We start from the raw sequence: 22,262 nt of genomic DNA, 5'->3' as shown, positions 1-22,262 counted from the left end.
TGCCATACCTTAAATAAATGTGATAGCATGCAAACCTTACAAAAAAACCCGACAAAAATTTAAATAAAAATAAATTCAGAGAAAAAAAAAAAAGACAGTCCAGAAATCCTCAGATTTGTAGCTTGTGTCATTTATGCAGACATCCCTAGTATTATGTACACCCAATTAATAAATTCTAATACCCTGTTTTCCTAAAAATGAGACCAAGCATGATTTTTCCGTATTTTTGATGATGCTCGAAATATAAGCCCTGCCCCAAAAATAAGCTGTAGTAGATATATATATCTCAAATGTGTGTGTATATATATATATATATATATATATATATATATATATATATATATATATATATATATATATATACACACACACACACACACACACATACATACATTGACAAGAGGTGCTCAATTAAGGAAAGCGCTATTGCTAGACATTGAAAAAATATTTTTGTTCAAGAATAAATGTTGATTGTTGTACATAAAATAAGACATGAAAATAAGCCCTTCGTGTATTTTTGGAGCAAATATTTATATCAGACACAGTCTTATTTTTGTGGAAACAGGGTATAAGCTTGAGAATGCAATGTTACAGTTTTCTAAATTTGCAGCGTTCATATAAATTAGGATCCTGGCTTTGTTTAGGAGATGGCAGCGCTCTGTCCCCCGGTTTATAATAAAGAATGATCTCCTGTTGTCACCAATGGAAAACCTAGCGAGTGCATGCAGACAGGTGGGCTGTAAGAAATCCATAGCACCCACAAAAAAAGATGGAAAAAATACTGAAAAGCAAATTATAATTCAGTATGGCTTTATGGCTACTTTAATAATAATAATAATAATAATAAAGAACAGTAATAGCTGCAAAAAAAAAAAAAAAAATGATTATGTAAAAATACTGAATTGACCTTCAGGAGTCCAGAGGGAATTGTAGAGAAGGGAGACAGGAATAAATAGTATAAATGGCAATTACAGAGTGTAGTATATTTGTATGAGAGCCTCCCTCAGCAGCAGATGAGTAATGGGAGGATGCTGGGCTGTCAGTGATGTCCACAGGCCATGTGATGCTGTGTGCTATAGCAGCAGCCTTGTCAGCCATCCCCTGTTCTTCTCTCTCCGGCTGTCATGGCGACTGCCAGCAATGTTACTCCTACTAATTGCAGCTGGTGGCCTATTTCAGCTATAGACAATGATGCGGGCAACACCAACGAGGGCCAGGAAGAGCCCGAAGCCTCCAACCCCAGCCCCAAATCCAAGGACAAGCTGGTGCTCTACCACTGGAGCCAATCATTCAGCTCCCAGAAGGTGAGGGCAAGAATTTGGGGTATTATCAGGAACAAGAATGGTAGGAAAGGAGCAGAAGGGGGGTCGTGCTGCAATTTCAATGCAAAAAAGCATTTGTTGTTTTAGGTGGGTTTACCTTGACAAACAGGGAAAGCAATTCAGGGGATGCCCTCAATGCAACAGTCTTGCAAAGATTTTTGGGGGGATTTACCTAAAAGGGATCTGATGGGGCTGAAAAATAATGCATTGTACCTTGTACAGAGACACTTAGATATATCTCATATATATATATATATATATTGTACATTTGTAAAACATGAATGTGTTCAGTTTTTATAGCATATATCTTCTCTACATGTTTATTGTAGTATTCTACCTACGGTCATGTCTTAATTGTTTTATTCATTTATCAGTCTGCAAATTAGTATTGACCTTCCTATGAACTGCTATATCCATATCTATGTATGCATTTACGGCTTTTCATCTGTCCTGCTATATATATGTATTTACCCAATAGGACCGGTGTGGGTGTGTGTATATATCACAGATGTCTATATATACGTACACAAAAATTATTTTATATATATATATATATATATATATATATATATATATATATATACACACACACACACACACACACACACACATACACACACATATATTACATATATATAAATAAATATATACACTACATAACTTATGCACAGTCATGCCTAAATGCTACAGAATGATTTATTATGCATCTCAGTACATTTTTGAGCATTTTTAAGTGGACACAACCTTTCCTTTTCTCATCTCATGTGTTCTGAATGTTGCTATTTGGCCATAGTGTGTAGCTAAACTAGGTATTAATAGCATATTTTGATACAATGTCTGTATTTAATGACTGGGAAAACTCTCTGCCAGGAATTAAAATGACTGACCCTTTTGACCTTATTCTTTGTATTGACTGAAAATGCCACACTATATTAAATCCCTGTCAGCGGCCTGGGGGGTATAGAATCTCCTGGGGCAGATGTGAGCTCCTCTAATCACACGCACAGCATATTGTCACAACGACCAGGCCACAGCTCAAATCATGGAAATACATTCACACAATTAGCTGAGCATTCATATTTATTGGATGGTTGTGTTTAGATGTTACATTTAGGAAACCCTTTACTATAGCTGACTATAGATGTCAGAATCTGTTGTTTGCTCTGATCTGCTTGAATCTCAAACATTGGTGGCCAATGATCTGATATATTTGTCCACAAACACTCATGGCCAATTTTAGTGCACGGTTAATGGCGGTCACCTCTGTTTGGCTTGTTGGAAGTACAGAGATAATGATTCAAAATTGGTACAGGTTAACAACAGTCACCAGTAGAAATAAAGGGGTGAATCTCTCCTCTGGGAACTAAGGCTAAGTACACGAACGATTATTCTCGATTACTTTGAACGATCGTATTGTGCACAATTCTGTAACGATACGATTGTACAAAAATATTCCCCCAATAATGTACACACTAGGAACGTTCGTTCCTGCGATGAAGAAAGTGACATGTACAGGAGAAAGTATCACAGAACAATCCACGATCACACAATAGATTACGAACAACCATCGCCCAATCAGATCCGCCAGAACAGTAGTTCCTTTCCAGCGAGATTCCTCGTTCGTTGGCATTGTTGACCAGTCGTTGTGCACTTTTTTCTTTAACAATTATTGAACAATCTTTTGTGGATCGTTCGTTTCCAACAATAATTATTACAGGTGTGTATGCAGCCTTAGACAGCAGCAGCCCTTACCTACTCTAACCATAATTTTATTAAACGTTTTTGCTTACCGATATACTTTTTAAACAATATCAGAGCAGATAAAAATCCATAAATAAATTTAGTGTCAGCCTATACATGCACCAATTACACAAAAAAATGTAAAATGAGCTCTCTTTGAGCATGTATGAGTATCTAAAAGTGTTCATGTACCTCATATACTTGTGTTAAGCCACAGATGAGTAACCAAAGGAACACTCTTCAATAACGTTGCTCGAACATGTGTAAAAAGCACGTACAAAGAGCTGTCTGCACATACTGTATACAGTACCTACAAAACACCAAAAATTTAAGTTGGCCGATATTCAAACTTTAGCTCTAAGCTCCTAAATTGGAATTATGCGGTGCCCATTCACAGGTATTTTCGATTCACCTCGGTGTAATAAAAATAATGGGCGCAGGGGGCATAACAGAGAACCAACATCCTAATCTACTATTTGCAAAGCTAGGACTTCTTGGTCGGGAGTTACTGGTTTTACTACGGGTACGGGCCCTTTGTCTACATGCAAATTGAATTATAAATAGGTGGCCTGTAGCCAATGATAGAAAGATGTGAACAGCTTGGGTACACAATGGCACACTCACCAGCAGTGTTTGAATCATCTATTCAGTTCTTGAGGTGTTTGGCCAAACACATCCCAACGTTCAGGCTCTGGCCCAACCCAACTCTAAACACTCAATAGAGGAATAAACTCTGGTTCTTTTTATGGTCTGTTATATTCAATACAACAGTAAAAGCACCAAAGTTTCAAAGGAAGACCCCCAAATGTCTCAGAACATTTTGTTCTTTAAAAACAAAGAGGGAACACGAGTATAGATGTTGGGATGCTTTTTGGAGAACAACATGCGAAAGAAGCAAATCCTTTTATTTACAGCTCTCTAGGGCCCCTAACTCATGCTTACTGTGCTAATGAATTGCCAAGGGTCATTTATGGTCTGTAGTTGTTAGAGGATATCCAAATCCATCTAAATGAATAAAATGTACTTCACATTAGCAATCACTGTAATCAAAAATAAAACTTTAGGGCTCTGGGTTTGTGGTTGAAAGGTAACTTACACCACCCCAATTACAAGGCTTGGCACTGCCACACAAACATTCCATGATTTCTTAATATTCTGAAATATTAGTACAAAGCAGTTGAGACAACAAGATACAAAATTAAGAAATAGCAATACTCCTTTAGATGAGCATGCAAAGTATACTTAAACTTTAGGGGGTTTCAGAGCAGAAACAGAAATTTCTTTTCATAACACGTCACCTGAATAAAACTGGGTGTACAACTGTATGAAAAATGTACAAATTGTGAACTGCAAAAGGACATAGACCAAGTTGTTTGGCCACACAACAAACCTGTAAATGTTCACTAATCAATAACAGACCAGCGCCAGACCAAACACAGGTTTCCACTCCAAAGAGATTGCAATATCTCTCTGGGCAATACTGTCTGTCCAGGTATAGAGATCAGTTATAGGAATCACAGTCCACAGACTGCCTACAGGAAAGTACAGCTCCCAGCCTCCCAACAGATCCATTTCTTACTCACCCAGAACCAACACAACATCGAGTCCCCAGATCAATAGGAACAGATTGCAGTATTTATCTAACAGCAGGAAAAGCAGAGCCAGTAAGAAAAGCAAACCCTGAAATGGTGGCACCTCTGGTTTCTGTAGGGCCTGGGAATATACCATGTCATTCAGATGTCTAATACAACTATGGTTGTCAGGTTCCCAACTCCTCCCCCAGCTGCTCATTGATAATAAAACCCGCACTGAAACACAAATTTTAGCTAATCACCATTTTCTTCAGAAAAACTGAACAAATTCTGAATTAAAACTTTCACAGTTAGCCAAAACTCAAACAGCTACATTTTTTTCCAAGCTACAGGAGCAAAAACAAACTATTTAATGCCTGTTAAGAAATGATTTTCACCATAAATGGAGGGCTTTGCTTTTAATAACTTGAAAGAAATTAAAACTGTTCCTCTTTTCTACTTAAAACATCTTTGGTTGGAGTTTGGTAGTTTGTGAGCTAGTTCTTTACACACAGCATAGAAAACTTTAATGCATTTATGTTGCATGTTTTGGTCTAGGCCCAGACTGGCTGTCGGTTCTGCATCCTGGCATTGCTCGGGCTCAGTGGGTCACACTGTAAAAGACAGTTACCAGTGATCAAGTGATCAAGATTCGTCTTCTTCACCGCTGGTAACCGCAGACACCAAGTGGAAAGCTGCAGGCAGCGTCTCAGCTATAGAAAATGAATGGGGCCACTGGCCAGTATTGGCAACCCAAAGCATGGTGGTAGTGACTGTTTGACAGATGGCATGCCATCAGCTGTTTGGGAAATGCCTGAATTGGAACCACTTATAGGTTGTATAAAGTAATCATCATCATTGGTTTCTGCAGTCACTGGGATCCACTGTATTAGAATATTTGTAAATGCATTATATAGTACATATGTATTATTGCATGGGGTCTGTGTGTTATATAGTCCTTATAACTGTATATGACCTGCAGTCACCACCACACACACAACTGTAAAATGAGGGATTTGCATTTTTCCCCATATTTCTCTCTAGGCTGCAAAAAATTGCCCTGTCTCAAAGTAATATATTCCCCTGTTCCCACTTGATTTAATCAGCACAATATTATATAGAGATTGGGTAGTCTCCACATGTCATTTTAGTGTGTTTGGCTTAATCTACAGATAACAAAACAAACTACCAAAATGGTTTACCTGTTGGCTACAATGGTGATTGCATGTTTCCAAACCCAAATTTATTGCTTTAGGCTTAAGCAAATTTAAGCAACCCATTTAAAGGAAACCTTCCTACTTAATAAACATTACGAAGCAACAATAATAGGTATAGGTACATTCAGGTACTGTATGTTTTATGTTGACACGTTTGTAAGAGACTACAGATATGTCACTAGTGTCAAAAACAGGTCCACCTCTCTTCTGCACCTAGGAAGGTCCATAAATATTTGGACAGAGACAACTTTTTTCTGATTTTGGTTCTGCTTGGTTGGCTGTTGTGAAGGGGTTTCTCATCCACCACTGTTGTCTTCCGTAGACGTCCAGATCTTTTGGCGTTGCTCGGTTAACCAGTGCTTTGTTTCTTTCTCATAATGTACCAAACTGCAGATTTTGCCACTCCTAATATTGTAGCAATTTCTTGGACGGGTTTTTTCTGTTTTGCAGCGTAAGCGTAAAAAAAGGCTTTAGTTCCTCACATTTTTATGCAATCTTTTTGTTCAACCCACTGAATTAAAGTCTGCAGTTCAACTGCATCTGAGTTGTTTCATTTAAAATTAATTGTGCTAATGTACAGAACCAAAATTAGAAAAAAGTTGTCTCTGTCCAAATATTTATGGACCTAACTGTATATATGATAAAAAAAACATTTGGTTCCATTCACACATAATTCCCTCAGAAAGGAACCCTTTTAAATCAAGAAACTGTTAAAAATCACAATATATAACCAATCCCCCATCACCTGTATTTTTCCCCTTCTCAGTGTACTTCTATTAGCTCAGGGGGTATTTCAGGGCACCAAGTTTTTTTTTTTCTGGTTCACAAACAGCCAGCTGCAGTACCCTTGGGATAAAAAAAATGCCAAAGAGGAGTAAAAATATAAATTTCTGTATCTGTGGCAATTTAACATGTGCCCAATACAGGCAATTTGACTGATTTTAGGGTTAAAGAGTATATGGCTCAGACTGTCTTGGGAAAATAGTGATCATTTTACTATAATTCATAATTTATTATTATATAATTTATATGAAAAAAGGCTGGGAAAAGGCGCTTCTGGGATCTCCGCCTTCAAATAATCACTGGGATTTGGGATGTTCAGAAATCAAGAAAATGAAAACATGATTGTTTCTGCCAGCTGCTACTCCTCTCCGTATTTCTGCCCAAGACCCTCACTTAATATAATCATTGGGAAAAACTGAAGGGTAGATCTACCCACAGACAGAGAAAAACATTAAGATACCACACCATAAAGAAGTGTGCGGTATAGAACATGGATAACATACAAATCTCATTACTCACATATCTATCCCTTTACTGTGATTCCATGCAGATCTAAATACCCATTGGTGTGTTAAAGTTCAAAAGTTTGTGAGTTTATATGTAAAGGGGTTCAGGTCGTACATAAGGATTTCCAGCTCCGTGTGCATTGTGTGACACAATTTAGAGAAGACCTCAGGGGTAAAATGTCAGGTCTTGGATTTTTTTTAGAAAGCAGGAAAATTAGAACATTGTAGTTGAGTTCTGGGTTCCCTGAACTTGGGGATCATCATACCGATGGCTGTGCTCCCCTGGAGAGCCATCAAGAAAGTCTAATTATGTCCAATCCATGACACTCAGCAGACAATATAAAATGGGACTAAACGAGAGCTGAAGTGTATAAAACCTATTATTGTCAACCTGAAAAAGGAAAGAAGGAAGAGTTCAGCTATATGAGTCATATGGAAGTTGTGTCCATGACAATCTGGAGTATAACCAAGGAAATGATTATATTCATAAGGTCTTAGGAAGTCTTTTCTTAGACAATCTAGAAAGGCACCAGGGGAAAACATTGTGCTAATAAGCCATTCAATGTCAAGCCCTTCCATGACAATCTGGAAAGGTAGCAGGGAACAGGACAGCTGTATGAGCCATAGAGAGGTCTAGCCCAGGACAATATGGAGAGGAGCTCAGCTGCATGAGATCCAGTGATGTCTGGTCTATAAAAAATTAGAATAGCAATAGGTAAAAACTCAGCTAAGGTCACGACAATCTGGAAGGAAACTAGAGGAAATTACAGCTGTATGAGGTCTGTTATACTGCCCGTTATAATAAAGATCACATAGAATTGGGCACGTGGACAGGCAAGTGTTGCACAGAAGCTTGTGAAGCCCATCTGTAGCACTGTAGGGTGAGGTGCTTAGAAATATCTAAAGTAGAATTCTTAGAGAAGGCTTTCCTCCATCTGCATGGCCAGACTCCATGTGAAGCAATGGCTGACAGGCTGTAAATACTTTACATACATCACCTATGTTTATCACATACACATGGTGAGAGGCTCTTGTATAAGTTACACGTTCACACAAATGCTTCCAATGTGTGTACATATAATATAAAAAAAGAAAAAGCATTTCAGATTGGCGGCTATGGACAATACTTTCTGCCTTGCATGCTGTGGCCCGATATCCTGGCACAACAATAAAGACACATCAACACTGGCAGATATTTCTGTATCTCTCTTGGTATCAATTTAATATGCCAATTAAAAGATCTCTCAATTACAACATAGTCACCCTTCAGCTCTGTATGAAAAGATTTAGCCTCTTGATGCTGATTGTTTTATCTCTATTAAGTCTATTCTGAAAGCTGCACATTTTAGAGGCCGATTCCTATTTCAGTAGGGAGATCAATGAAGTGGGTCTGTTAAATGGCATTAATAGAAGACCACCTTGGGATTGGTGATATTAGGATTTTTTGTGGCAGATCGATAGCGGTTCCATTTACTGCAAGGGTCTCTAGGATGCTTTGATCTAGACAGCTTTGAATGGTAGCAGACATCCCTTTAATTGTCAGAGAAGACAAATCATACTGATTCTGTGGTTGGTTTTTACCTGGATTTACAAGCTGTAACAATTGTATTGAAGGGAAAACTCTTGCTAAATATATCAAACCACCATCTGATTCTATTATGTATTCCCGGTGAGGTCACAAAATCCTAGTTCGTTCACACTATTGTGCTGCGCAAAGATGCAACCATTGCAGTAATAAACACTAGAACATCAATGTTATGGTGCTGCTATTCATTTTTCATGGCATCCTAATGCATCTCCAGAATGCAACTGCATCATAGTGGTTAGATGTGGTACATAAAAATGTAGAGCAAGAGCAATTTCTAGATTTGGGAGCCCAGCCAATATGTATGCACCTTATCGTGAAAGGAAGTGTGAACAGGCCCAAAAGCTGAAGCAGAAGTGCTATGGGTGTGCACATGCTGCAAACTAAAGGCAAGTATGCAAGTAGACTTCTTCTCATTAGTGATTTACCACTGGGTGATTCATATGAATATGCAAGTACATATGTGATTGTTTATGAATGCCTGGAAAAATTCCTGCAGTAACTGGCTGAAATACACCAATAATCCAAAGTTCACCAGGCATATTCATAGACCACAAAGGTAAAGAAAGTCTTAAACGCAATTGTACTTTTACACTAAAGTGTTCAAATTCACCACCAAACTTTCTGTATCATGGACACTTGTATGTGACCATCCCAGATGCTGAAGCTATATCTTGGGAAGACCCTATACAAGATTATGAGGTTAGTACTAAAGGGAGGATTTCTGCTAGGAATAATAAAACATTGTACAGAATGTAATTTAGAAATAATAAAGCAAGACAACAACGATCCCAGCAATTCCAAGAGAACAGCAATGGCAGCTGCCACATTTCCCTTCTAAAAGGTATATTTTAGGCAATGGAGCTTGTTACTCTCTTCCTAATTCCAGCCTACTGATTTAGGAGTATGTATGAGCACAACACCCTCTCCTGCAAGCTTATATTTTTGGGTGGGCATCACAAAGAAGTAAAATGAAGACTATTGTCTATCCCAGCTGCATTCCTTCTCCAAATCTTTGGGTACAGAAAAACGTCCTCCATGACTGTCTCTCCCCTAAACAAGGATATTGTCTGGTGTGTTAGGCAAGAAGGAATTGGCAGGGCACCATAGGTTCTCGGTATTCTTCACTTCACTTCATTCTTCAGTTATATCCAAGACAGCCTGTATTGTATAAATCAGCTGTAAAGTAAAGACCGTGCTTTAAGTAACAAAGGTAAGGAAATTGGATAGCAATATAAACGGGCCTCCAGTGTATTATCCTCACGTTTTCCTTTGTTTAACTACTTAGCGAGTCAGTGATCAGAAAAAGCTATAAAGGGATGTTGACTCCATGCTTGTTCTAGCTCAGTGACTTACTATATAGTGAAAGTGATTGATATCTAATATCCATATTTCTATGCCAATTTTGCAGGATTGCATGCAATATCCCCCATCTCAAAATATCTGTATGTGTCACTTCTTCCAGCTTTCCTGAACACAGCTAGCCATAGCAGCTTGACCCTAGTACATCACAGATAACAACCCAGACCTCCGACAACTTTGCCATGTGCTAGAAGGCAGAGATTTGTGACTTCATAATTAGAACATTTCACATCACCAAAATAATTATAACCTATTACTAAAAACAGAACTCCAGGTAATGAGCCAACATACCAGCAACAATGACATCAGCACCATCAGGTTATCTGAATATTAGCTCAGCCATATTATGTTAGCCTCTTCTTTGTACACAAGACAGGTAAATTCAGAGGTAGCGCAGGATGATGATAAAATGCATCTCACAAAAAGATTTATAAGAGAAGCAGCTGAGGTTATAAACCAACTCCTATTCTTGTAAAAACCATGCTTGACCCGTCTTGTGTTGCTTTAACTTAAGGGTCTATTCTCACTGAAGTGTTGGAGTACTTACAACTACATTGGAAGATCAGTACTATTTTTATATAGCACCCCCAATATTCTTTACCAGCACAGAACACAGACATATGTGAGCCATCAGTACATTGTGATCAGCAGGTTGGAAAGAAAAAAGAGGAGATTGTTGTGTTTTAGATGCACTGGCAGCCCATTTAAAATGTTTTAGCTGCTTTTATTGCAACACCTAGGTGTCTATTCATAACATTCACCAAATTTTTGCCTGGTGAAGTATCAAATACCACAACTGAAACACATGGATCTGGAAGATTCTCCACCAATGAATGTCAGATTCACTGCTTCACATATGTACTCCATAGTTTGAATGGGACCTTAGTGTGATGTGCAGCCTCACTGACCATAAAGAAGCTCAGTAAGCGGAAGGCAGTGTTGGTCACCAAAGGACCCCCAGACAATTTCTGTGCACCCCTCAAACATTACTACTGCCAAAGCTCACTTACTTATGATGTATATAAAGGCTACAAGTGGCTCTTGTACAGCTGCAAAGTTTGCTCAAGTGGTAGGTTCCCTTGTAGAGGTAAAGGGCAGCGGGCAGTCAGGATCAACACTGGCAGAAAGAGTGGAGACTGGCATATAACTGTGAATCCACTGATCAATGTGCCATGGGGTTTTCACCGCTTATGAAGTTTATCACATCCGCTCATTTTGAATCACCAAGATTTGTGACAGCTTTATTTACGGAAGAAAAATGAAACTTAGGAATTTCTAGCAGCCATCAGACAGCGTATTATCTGCAGAAACAGGCCGCCGTGCCCTGTATGTCAGTGACAGTTCAGCTTTCTAGTGGTAATGCCAAATTGCCTGCTATAATAAACCATAAATCCAATAAGCTTGTGCTTAAAAGCCATAGACACGGCAGGGACAAGATAAATCTCCAGAGAAAATGTATATTGCCTGTCATGGAACAGAGCTGGAAACATTAAGCACATGGCAGAGAAAAGCCAGATTCTCTGCGGAGGAGTTGTTACCCACAACAACCACAGTCTGGGAGCAACAAATCATTTTCCCATACAGTTACATCAGCCAGGACACAATTAAAGTGGAACTCCCATTTGTGCTGGGTGAAAGACATTTATTGGAAAGATTCCTACCTGTACCTGTTATGTTGGATGAGCTGTATGTTGTATCACATCCTCACACTGAATGTGAGATTCAGCCTTCATTATCAGCACCTGGGGAAACCTCATGGGCGGCACTTCCCATCATCTCAGCTACATTCACTGCTAGGTGAATACACTTTTAGGGACCCATTCACACATTAAATGTCTTGTATTTTTTAATATTCTCAATGCATATGCAATATAAAAATGGACATCCATGCATTGTGGTGTGTTTATTACTATTGTATATGTGTAATGGGGTGACTGGCATTGCATTACACACATACCTGTGTATTGAAGTAACACCACCACACAACTGAACCCACCCTAAAAGCATTATTCACACTTCATGTGTGTTAAAGAACATATAAGTGCTGAGTTTAAGGCGGCACACAGACTATTCACATCTGTGAATTATAGTGCGGGTGTTTGTTATGTGTGCTGGGGTTTATTAATAATTAACAGAAAAGGGATCATTTACATCTTTCCAGCAAGGTGAGGAAATGTGCACCTTAGCTTGCTGTGCTGCCATTTATTGTCAATGGCTCCCCAACCTCATACAGATTGGTGTACCACAACATATACTAATGTACTACTGTAACCCCCCCACTTCAGTAGGTACAAAATCACTTCATCCCTCATCATCTCTATGTGTTTCCACTTACATACCTCTGAACTTGAAGCAAACGGCTCCCTGGCTAAGCTCTGGTGTGTAACCAGAACACAGGGAGGAGATCAGGAGCATTGTGATATGTACCTACTGAACTGGGCCATATTGGAGGATCTGATACTGTGTATTGCATTGGAGAAATTAGTGCTATGTTTCATTTATTTTTCACACCATGGTTGTGTGTGGAAAACCCGATGCATTAGCATTTGCACTGAAGGAAATTACACACAAATGTAGTGGATGCTGAATTATTAGGTGCAATGCACAGCCCTTCTATGTGTTACTAAGGTGTTATGGATGCCATTACAATGAACTTGCCATTGATGGTTTATTTGCTAGGGATCATGGGGGGGTGTTGTGCGTTCTCATCATGTCGCTGTTGTGCTGGTAAAGTTACTTTATGGCACTAATAATAAATGAATTGCAATGGCAGGCAAATGCATATTGTGTGTGGTGCTGTGTACTGGCATCACATCACACTAATAGGAACAAGCCCTTAAGGGCCACATTTCATGAAATGGCCCTGACTAGGCATTGTGGCTTCCATATGTATTTTGATTGATATGTTGGGAAATGTTTGTAACGGAAATGGATCTTTCCATCTGCAATATGCTCCAAAAAGCTAGTTATAAATTGCTTCTTGTTTTGTATAAGAAGACTTAGGCATAGCAGTTGACAGCTCCCAGCTTGTGTGCACCACAGGGAGAGAAATCTGCTGATATGGCACCCCAGCTGGAAGCCAGCAGACATCAATACAACTATTAAGGTCTATGTCTGCCCCTACCATCCCTACAGCAGTACTAGCAAGGCTCCACCATCCCTGCACACCAATGTGGTAATGGTGATTGGCATGTCTCCATCAACACCAGGACAATAGCTACTAAAATGACTTTTCTTATTGCTCAAAGTAAACTTGTGATTAGAAAAACTTGAAATTGCTGACCTTTCCAACTAAAAATGCTAGTTGTCTCTCTCTCTCATTGTATTTGCATACTTGTTCTGGGACTTCACAAGGTAAACAGCCAGACAGCTAGCATTACCCGAAGGAGGCCAATCTCTATATTCATCTCATAAAAGGTTTACTGATATTGTGATATTGTAAAGTACAACCATTGTGTAGTGTTGTAAAGCAGTAAGCAACCAGCAAACATGGCAGCTCCCACGTATACAGATCATTACAAACCATACACTGAATAAAAGTATAAAATGCCATAATACACTTTAAATAACAAATTCTATGTACTTGTTGCAGATTCGCCTGGTTATTGCGGAGAAGGGATTGCCTTGTGAGGAGCGAGATGTAAGCCTACCCCTGGCAGAGCAGAAAGAGCCATGGTTTATGCGCCTGAATCTTGGAGAGGAGGTACCGGTGGTCATCCATGGGGATCACATCATCAGCGACTACAACCAGATCATTGATCATGTAGAGAGCAATTTTGTAGGAGGTAAAACAGTGCATAACCAAATTCTGTGTTCTGCTAAAAATACATGGCCGGTCCTATTTCTGTTTGAAAACTGTGGGGTTGTAGATATATGCCAATGCCGTCTGGTCTAAAATATCTGAGCTAAGTTTATTTGACTTTATTTTACCATTTGTCACCATTAGTATTAATTTGTATTTATATAGCACTGACATATTTTGCAGCGCTTTACATAATCTACATGTCATGTAATTTTGCAACACTGCTAGTTGCCATTAATGATCTATAAACACCTTACACTTAATGTACGGTACAGTCCAAATTGTAAAAAAAATTGCATGGAAACTCTACCAATGATTTTTTTTTGTACTGCCAGTTGGTCTGTTCATAATACCACTGAAAGTGGTGCGTTATATCTGAACAATAAATGCAAATATTATCTGTTAAACCGGTAAGAAGTTTTGTAAGCTGACACTGCAGGTTCTTATTTTGGCTCTCACATATAGAATGCTACATGTATAATAAATAAAATAATGAGGTTTCTCACCGCCACTAATCCTCATATAAATCTGCTCTGACAACACTCGCTGTACTGTGAAGGTGTACAGTCATCATTCTAGTACAAGGTTACAATAATCCTCCCCTCTTTTCATCTCCATAACACAGGGAGGAAGTGTTGAATAGCCCCCAGGATGATTAAGAAGGAACTTATAAAACTTGAGATTTCTGCACAGAAGTAGTAATCCATTCACAAGATTTCTGGCATTTTTTGCTTTTATCATAAGAGATATAACTAAACACTTTCAATGGTATACTTAATAATATAATTAAAGGGGAGCAAATAAAAGTTACTTTTTAGGGTTTACCAACATCTCATACATTGCTGCTTTTATCTAATGGCCTGTCCTATTTAAACAGCCATGTAATATACATTCGGCACCTTTCCACGGTGCAATCAACACACAACTCAGTATGCCTTCCCGGAGTTGTCAGTATCTGCGGCCAAGCCTCTGATCTCACTTTAATTTGCTTTGTAAATGCCATCTGTGAGCAGCCAGCTGTTAGGACTGGTAAAGGCCTGAATTATGACCGACTGTCTGCTCCAATAAAAGCGGTGAAGGGTGACCAGGAGTAAGGTAACACTTGTAAGCATTAAAGGTTTAACGTTGACCTTGTTTTGAGATCACATTGAAGTAAAAAATATTTAAATGATTTCCCCCTTAATATAGTATAGTAAATAAGAATCAAATCACTATCTGATCCACACATCATCTTCCCATTCCACCTATCTTTATTGGACCTACTGTATTGTAAGAGAGAGAATTCTCATACAAATCTCCATAGCTCGGTCTAAATTCTTTTTCTAATTAGAAGCCAGCATGTGAACGGCTGATTCGCCATGACTGGTATTGCTGTGTGTTTTGGTGTACGGAGGAAAAGGGGATGACTTATAAGACCCCATAACAGATGTACAATATACTAAATCACTAGATTTACTGTAAGAACATACCATACCTGATTTATTGGAACACAATTTCTCCCTGGCCTAAACATATCTCTGACAAGATCATAGCAGGCAACATGGCTGTTTTGGAGAGGATGGCATGGCTGCTGACGAAGGTTTTAGGCCGTGTCCACATCGGGTTATACATCCACGCTTGATTGGCTTTAGGTTAAACATGAGAAATAATAACAATGTTTTTTTACCTTAAGTTTACTTCTGGTTTAAGTTAAATATAATAAATTATTTGTGATTGGCTTCTGCCATTTAAAGTTGTCTACTATGACTCTTCGAGATAATCCGTGTATTTCTGGAATATATTACATTTATATTTTCTATACAACCACAAGACAGAATTGTGTGTTTAGTGTAATATTATTTACTGCTAACGTCTGGGCATATTAAAGTGTGATATAGGATAGTGACCAAGAGTCTCTTATTATATGAAAAAGCAGAATATTGAGTGAAATTCTATTGAGCTGTAGAAAAACTTATCGTGGCATATAATACTAAAATATGTAAAATCAATAGTCCATGTTTACAAGTTGTCCTGTATCATTTTCAGAACTTATTCCGCAGTTGATACCAGAACCTGGAAGCCTTCTACATTCCAGGGTCCTCCAATACAGAGAGCTGCTGGAAAGCCTGCCTATGGATGCCTACACACATGGATGTATTCTTCACCCAGAACTAACCATAGATTCTATGATCCCAAAGTACGCCACTGCTGAGATCAGACGTAAGTGACCCTGCAAGAACAAGTCTTTTAAAGGTCTGAGTAAAAAAGATATATGATTTTAGATGTGACTATGAGTACCAGAACTTACCATCCTTAAAGTGGACCTATCACTGAGAGAAGATGGAAGCTGCCACTGGTTCTATGTAATCCATCTTACCTGGTTGGTGTTCTCATCCATCTGAATCCCCGACCCAGAATGAGTATACAGCTCAGGTGTTCAGTAATTGTATGATTGTTTCAGGTGTGTGACTGCATCTACTGACACCAAATATCACATTTATATCCAGGGAATCAGAATTCTGTACAATGAGTACGGCAATGGTAGTGCCCATCATCCGACAGTAGTAGATCAGCTTTAACGCCCAACTAAATCCAAAACAATGCAAATTCCCACTAGTCTGATGAGTGAATAGTAAAAAAGATACTGTACAACTGTTTTTTTACATTAAACTTTTTTCTTTGATCTCTAAAATTTGCCAGTGGAAGGGTAAATGAAATGTGTCCATGACAAACCAAGTAGAAAATGATATATGCTGGACTACATTTTCCAAGCATTTCTGGATATATGCTGGACTACATTTTCCAAGCATTTTCATATCACAGTGGAAATGTGTGAACATGAGAATGCACAAGTAACTAGGTTATGAGGACTTGAACAATGAACTAAACTGCAAAGAAGGTTCTGGCTGTGTAGTTATGTGCACAGATACTGCCAGGTACATTTACACAATGAAGTTCAGGCTTCACACAGCCCTTATGCACATCCAGTTTAAAAAGCTGTAAAAACATGAACAGAGGCTTCCTTGGTGTAGCCATACACTACATCAGGAGTCAGCAAACTTTTTTGGCTACTAGGCCATTTTAGGAGATCAAGAAGGCACACTAGGCCGGACTTTCTTTCGAGTCCCGTGCTGATGGCTACGGCCCCCACCAGGAACGCCCCTGAAGGGAAATGCATTGCGGAGGAGAGGGAATGTCCCCTTACCCCAGCGGCGGAAGTGTTAACGCCAGCCGCAGTAAACAGGGAAGGGAGGCATAACAAGGAGACTCCGGTGCCGCGGGTTGCCGACCCCTGCCAGCTTTGATTGACCAGGGGGGCAATAGGCCAGAACGGATTACTGGCTGGGCCGTATCTGGCCTAAAGGCCGGAGTTTGTCTACCCCGGCACTACATACATTTACAGGAGGCCACATATGTAAATAGATGACCACATATGCAACTTATGGTTATTGCATCCAGTTTAACAACAATCTTCCTGACCTTTGGTTGGCTGCAATGGTAATCTATAATGGACCAGGCTTTACCACACTTCCTATAGATACACACACAGCCCAGACATTCTTCTCATTGTGTGAAAGTGCTAGCCTTACAACTAAACACAGGATGTATACAGTATATTCAGACGGTGGCCATTAACTTCAAAACATGTAAATTCTATGTCCAATGATTTATATTGATATTCTAACTTGCTAAGAAAGTGGAAAATATTCTTTTCTTTACACTTTCTTCTTAAGGACACCTAACTAATGCCAACGCAGAACTCTTGAAACTAGATCACGAAGAGCCTCAACTTACCGAGCCATATCTTTCCAAACAGAAAAAACTCATGGTAAGTCATATACAAATATTAAGTCCACCTTGGTTACTCTGGGCAGTGGAAACACTAAGTCAGTATAAAACAGCAATAATAGGAACAATTGTCCCTTACCCACCAAAGGAGTCCACCACCATGAGATGGAAATCAACACATACATTAGGTTTACTAGGAGCATAAAGGACACAGATCTGGAAAAAGGCCACAGCCAAGCACTATGTTCTGGCACACCTCAAGGGATAAATAATAATTAATTTGTGGGATGGAGGAATGAGGCCAGGTTCTGAGAATTTCAGCCTTTCCGCACACCAATCTTAGAATCAGGGAGCTCCTCATGTGTCTTAACGATGGCTCGTTCTTTAGTTAAGGTAAATGGGATTAGCAGGTCAGTGAAAGTTTTACTTCCTGCTAAGAGTGGCATGTCATGGAACTTCACCAGTGTCCATTTAAACTGTTTTAAATTTGTATATCAGACATTAGAACAAATCAGACACAATACGCTTTTGTGTTTCTTTGAGCTGCTTTTAAATTGACAAGCTGTTTATCCTTAGTTTCAGAAATGCTTGTTAACTTCTGGGTTTGCCCACTGTTTCTGAATTGCTTTCATCTTCTTTTGAGCTATTTTTGCATTTAAAGTTACTTGTATCAGTAAGCAAAGAATTTAGGGTGCAGACAAATGCTTTCCCTTATTCACCTTTGGGGAGGGGGGGGGAAGTAAGTATAAAATTAGTACAAAGAAGTTTGAGCCTAAAACTTGTATAGCACAATTTATAATATATAAGTCACCTGTGAACATGCTCTCTGTACAGGCTAAAATATTGGAACACGACAACGTGAACAACTTAAAGAAAATCCTCCTTGAGTTAGCCATGGTCTTGGACCAGATTGAGGCTGAGCTGGAGAAGAGGAAAATTGAATATGAAGGTATTGTATGAACTAATTATTTTTTTTAATGTGTAGATATCAAAGACAGAGATGACTCTTCTGCATTCAATACTTCAAGCAGTGTCAGATGCCTGCAAGCCCTAACCATATGACACTGTTTCTTCTCCTGACACATATGTTACCACAGAATACAACAGTGATATAGGGGTTAGAGGAATGAACCACAACATGGTGGGGTAGGTTAAAGACCTACGTAGTGATGAATGTAAGAGATTGTGAATGTGACAATATAAGAGATTTGAGCTGCTGGAAAGGATTTTCCTCCAGGGGACTTTCATTTCGATGTAAAGTATAACTTTACGGAACTTTTCGTGAGATAAAGGCAAACTTCTCTGGGTCAGTTATGTATATTTCTCAAAACTTTTTTTAATCTATTTTTATTTTGCAAGGAATTGACAAGAAATCCAGAAAAACACGCATTAGGAGATAGGAAAAAAAAAAATCAGTTTGCTCATAAGTACACGGCTGCGGGTAAACATAGATGCATAACATCAAAACCGACATCCTAAACAATACAAAGTAATTTTAAATACAACTATAATGGTACTGTAGGGTCGTTAGCTAATAGCCGGTAGACATACCATGAGGTTGGAACAATACATTTTCCAGTTTCTAGGGGCAGGATGGCTATATGCAACACCAAACATCAAAGAATGAGTTAACTTTCAGATCTTTTTTCATGGAGGCCTCCACCCAAATCTATTTGGAAATATATCTCAATTCTTCTAGGAATAGACCAAACGTAGGAGGTTCTACGCTTCCCCATTTGTGTAGTCCAGTTTTTTTGGCTTCTAATGATGGTATGGTCAGTAGTTTGCCACAGCCCCAAGCTACCCGAACCTGTTGTTCAGTTAGAGCCCCAAATAGTGCCCATGTTGGGTATAGCGTAATGCAAATGCCACTAATGATCTCCAGAACCTTTTAATTAAGGGGCAATGCAAGAACATATGGTATAGGTCTGCTTCGTCTCCATCACACTTTAAACATTGGGGAGACATACTCAACCCCATACAGTATGAGTGAATGGGGGAATCTCAAAAAAATTAAACATAGAGGACATGGGAACAAAGAAAAATAAGGTTAGCGTCTCTTCCCAGTTATGTATATTTCATATGTTTGTCTTACCTGCTGCCAGGTGTCCCAAAATACACACATGGGTTTGCTTCACTTCCAGAAGCCACTTTTTCCATCCGGAGGTCTTCCAGCTATGATCACAATTAAGGAAAACCTCCAACAAGTTTAAAGAAAAGCATATCTGCATAAAGATCTCCATTATTTGAAAATATATGTTCTTATATAGGTAGTTTGATTGAACAGTGACCAGACTGTCAGAATTTCTAACATTCTATCCCAATGTCATAAGCACACATCAAATGTACTACATAGCACAAAGGCTATTTGAAGTATTGAAGCAGGAGAAAAAATGGCTTGTTTAATTTCCTGTTCTTTCTGAAGTGTAATATCAATCGAATCTAATTTACAATAGAAGATATCATTGTATATAATAAAGTAGCAGTCCATGCACAGTTGTCCTGCTATGTAAAGATAAGGATTGGCTGAAACATAACAAATTAGCTCTGCATTTAAGTGAAGATCGAAATTTGTGGCAGAAAAAGATACCCTTGTTTCCTAGATTAAACATATACATGAGGTTACAATTATGTAGCTACCATACTACGATTAAAAATTAGCCCAATTAGATGTAAATATTTCAGTTGATATAACGTTCCTTGTGCGGAGCCTGTGGAAAGGATTTAATAAATGTGGTTGCAGATCTGACCAGCTTCTTTCCAGATATATATTTGCTGACAGGCATTTACAGGAATAATAATTCAGAGGTTTTATCTTTGCTGTAGGGATATGGTAATACCACTGTGGTGCTCCAAGTGCACTAAACCTAAAGACACTGCCGGGGATGTTATGCAATGACTTTAGATCAGCCATGTAGTAATTATATATATATAATATACTACTTTTCAAGAAACTAGAGTTCCTCTATTAAAGGTAAAAGCTTCTACGGTTATCAATAATGCACAATCCACTTTGTAATCCAAAATTACCTGTCCATTGAGTGTTGTCACTTAATAACAGGAAGTGGGTGTACAAAGACTTTTATGGCAGAATCATTACCAAGTAATACTGTAATGAAAGCTAAATATTTATTAATATTTGAAATATCATTACCATGGTAATGGTGTATAAAATTTTAGGGATTGGACTAGGGATTGCATCAGAAGAATTATTCTCCTTTTGCCTTCTCATATATAGTAGAGTGTTGAGCTCTCCCTTCTTCTGATTCTGCTGCACCTCTATGTATAATAAATCAGAAATGAGAAGGTGAGACCCTCTGATAATAGTGGCATGACTCAAGAAAATGAAATGGAAGGTAAAGCTTCTGGTCAGAGAGCAGTTGTGTCAGCATGTCGGTCTTTCTCCTTCTATATACATATATCTATGTTTTTACCTTCCCCTTTATCTTTAATGCTTAGATAAATAATTAATAATTGATGTGACCTTTACTGAGTTCCATTAGGATCAGATCTCACATCTCTGCTGCATTTTACTGTAATTAGCATGACGAGCCTTGTACCTCTCTCCTGCCATCCTAGCTGTCTTTACTGTTTAGGAAAGGTTGAGAGGTAAGAAGGGGGTACTGAAATGATAGGACCTGGCCATCAAGTAATATCACCCACTTAGATGAGATCTCTGCACCCCTGTCCCCTGCTCCACCTGCCTGATATGGTCTTATATTTTACATTTATAGAAAAGGGTATCTTAAACTTTGTATGGGAAGAGGGAATCTACCCAATATTGTGCATAGTTTTCCTTCTACCATATCCAACCTGCTGATACAGTGCGGTGTGATGTATCTAGCACTAGTGTATATGATGGACCAATAAGAAATCCTCAGGGGTGATAAGAAGGCACTTGGGTCTCGGCATATCTGAGATATTGGATTTGATATGGTTTCCCCATAACATCTGCCTGGGTTGCACAAAAAGCTTTATAAACAATTTTCCAAAATCTTCAAACTGCCTTCACTTTTTAAGATGCATTAGTCTGAAAACTTTATAATATCCTGGGACAAATTTGTAACCTCTCATGTGTTTTAGGACCAATTATTAGATAACCAGAGTAAAGATTTGTTTTCTTTTGGCCTGTCTGCAGCTTAAGCTAAACAACTGTAGGGAGACTACTTAAATTTACACTGCAAGGTAAAATATAGGTCTAATCCAGCGGAGGATTCAAACTTCTTATGTTTGCTGTACCAGGAGAGGAAAAGCTAGAAATCTGCAAGACAGAGTACCAATGTATCCAATGCATTTTAGGGATCATAAGGCATTGTATTGTGGAAATTGGATTTACATAAAGGAATAAGCATCTCATTTCCCATTAAATCACTTTTTTAAAGACCAGTACATTTCCAGACTAGTGCAGAACCTCTGCTGTATTTCTGTTAAGGAAAGGCCAGGTCTGGTACAGAAAAGGCGGTGCACACTTGCTTCTCATTTCTTGGCCACCCAGGCTGCATGCCTGGATAAGGGTTTGGTGTGAATATTAGGAGGGACCCACATGGAGGAAGTGTGGTCCCATCTATAGAAGCAAAATAGGGTTTCAAGTGATGATTCTGAACAA

General features: G+C 38.7%; 1 protein-coding gene across 2 annotated transcripts in view; it reads left to right on the top strand.

Annotated features, from left to right (window-relative positions):
- The window catches only part of GDAP1L1 (ganglioside induced differentiation associated protein 1 like 1), a 46,207-nt gene that overhangs the window by 21,211 nt on the left and 2,734 nt on the right, over positions 1 to 22,262 (top strand). Inside the window, exons 1-5 of one of the 2 annotated variants that reach the window (XM_072414530.1) lie at positions 1,075 to 1,304; positions 13,679 to 13,871; positions 15,914 to 16,087; positions 17,602 to 17,696; positions 18,491 to 18,605. In XM_072414530.1, coding sequence (XP_072270631.1) covers positions 1,125 to 1,304; positions 13,679 to 13,871; positions 15,914 to 16,087; positions 17,602 to 17,696; positions 18,491 to 18,605 — 757 coding nt within the window. In that variant the 5' untranslated portion in view covers positions 1,075 to 1,124. Of the gene's footprint in view, positions 1 to 1,074; positions 1,305 to 13,678; positions 13,872 to 15,913; positions 16,088 to 17,601; positions 17,697 to 18,490; positions 18,606 to 22,262 lie in introns of those variants that run through there. The other variant, XM_072414531.1, reaches the window with a different exon arrangement.

Source organism: Pyxicephalus adspersus, chromosome 6, assembly GCF_032062135.1.
Source record: "Pyxicephalus adspersus chromosome 6, UCB_Pads_2.0, whole genome shotgun sequence".
Classification (NCBI taxonomy): domain Eukaryota; kingdom Metazoa; phylum Chordata; class Amphibia; order Anura; family Pyxicephalidae; genus Pyxicephalus; species Pyxicephalus adspersus.
This window is presented reverse-complemented; position numbering and strand designations above follow the sequence as displayed.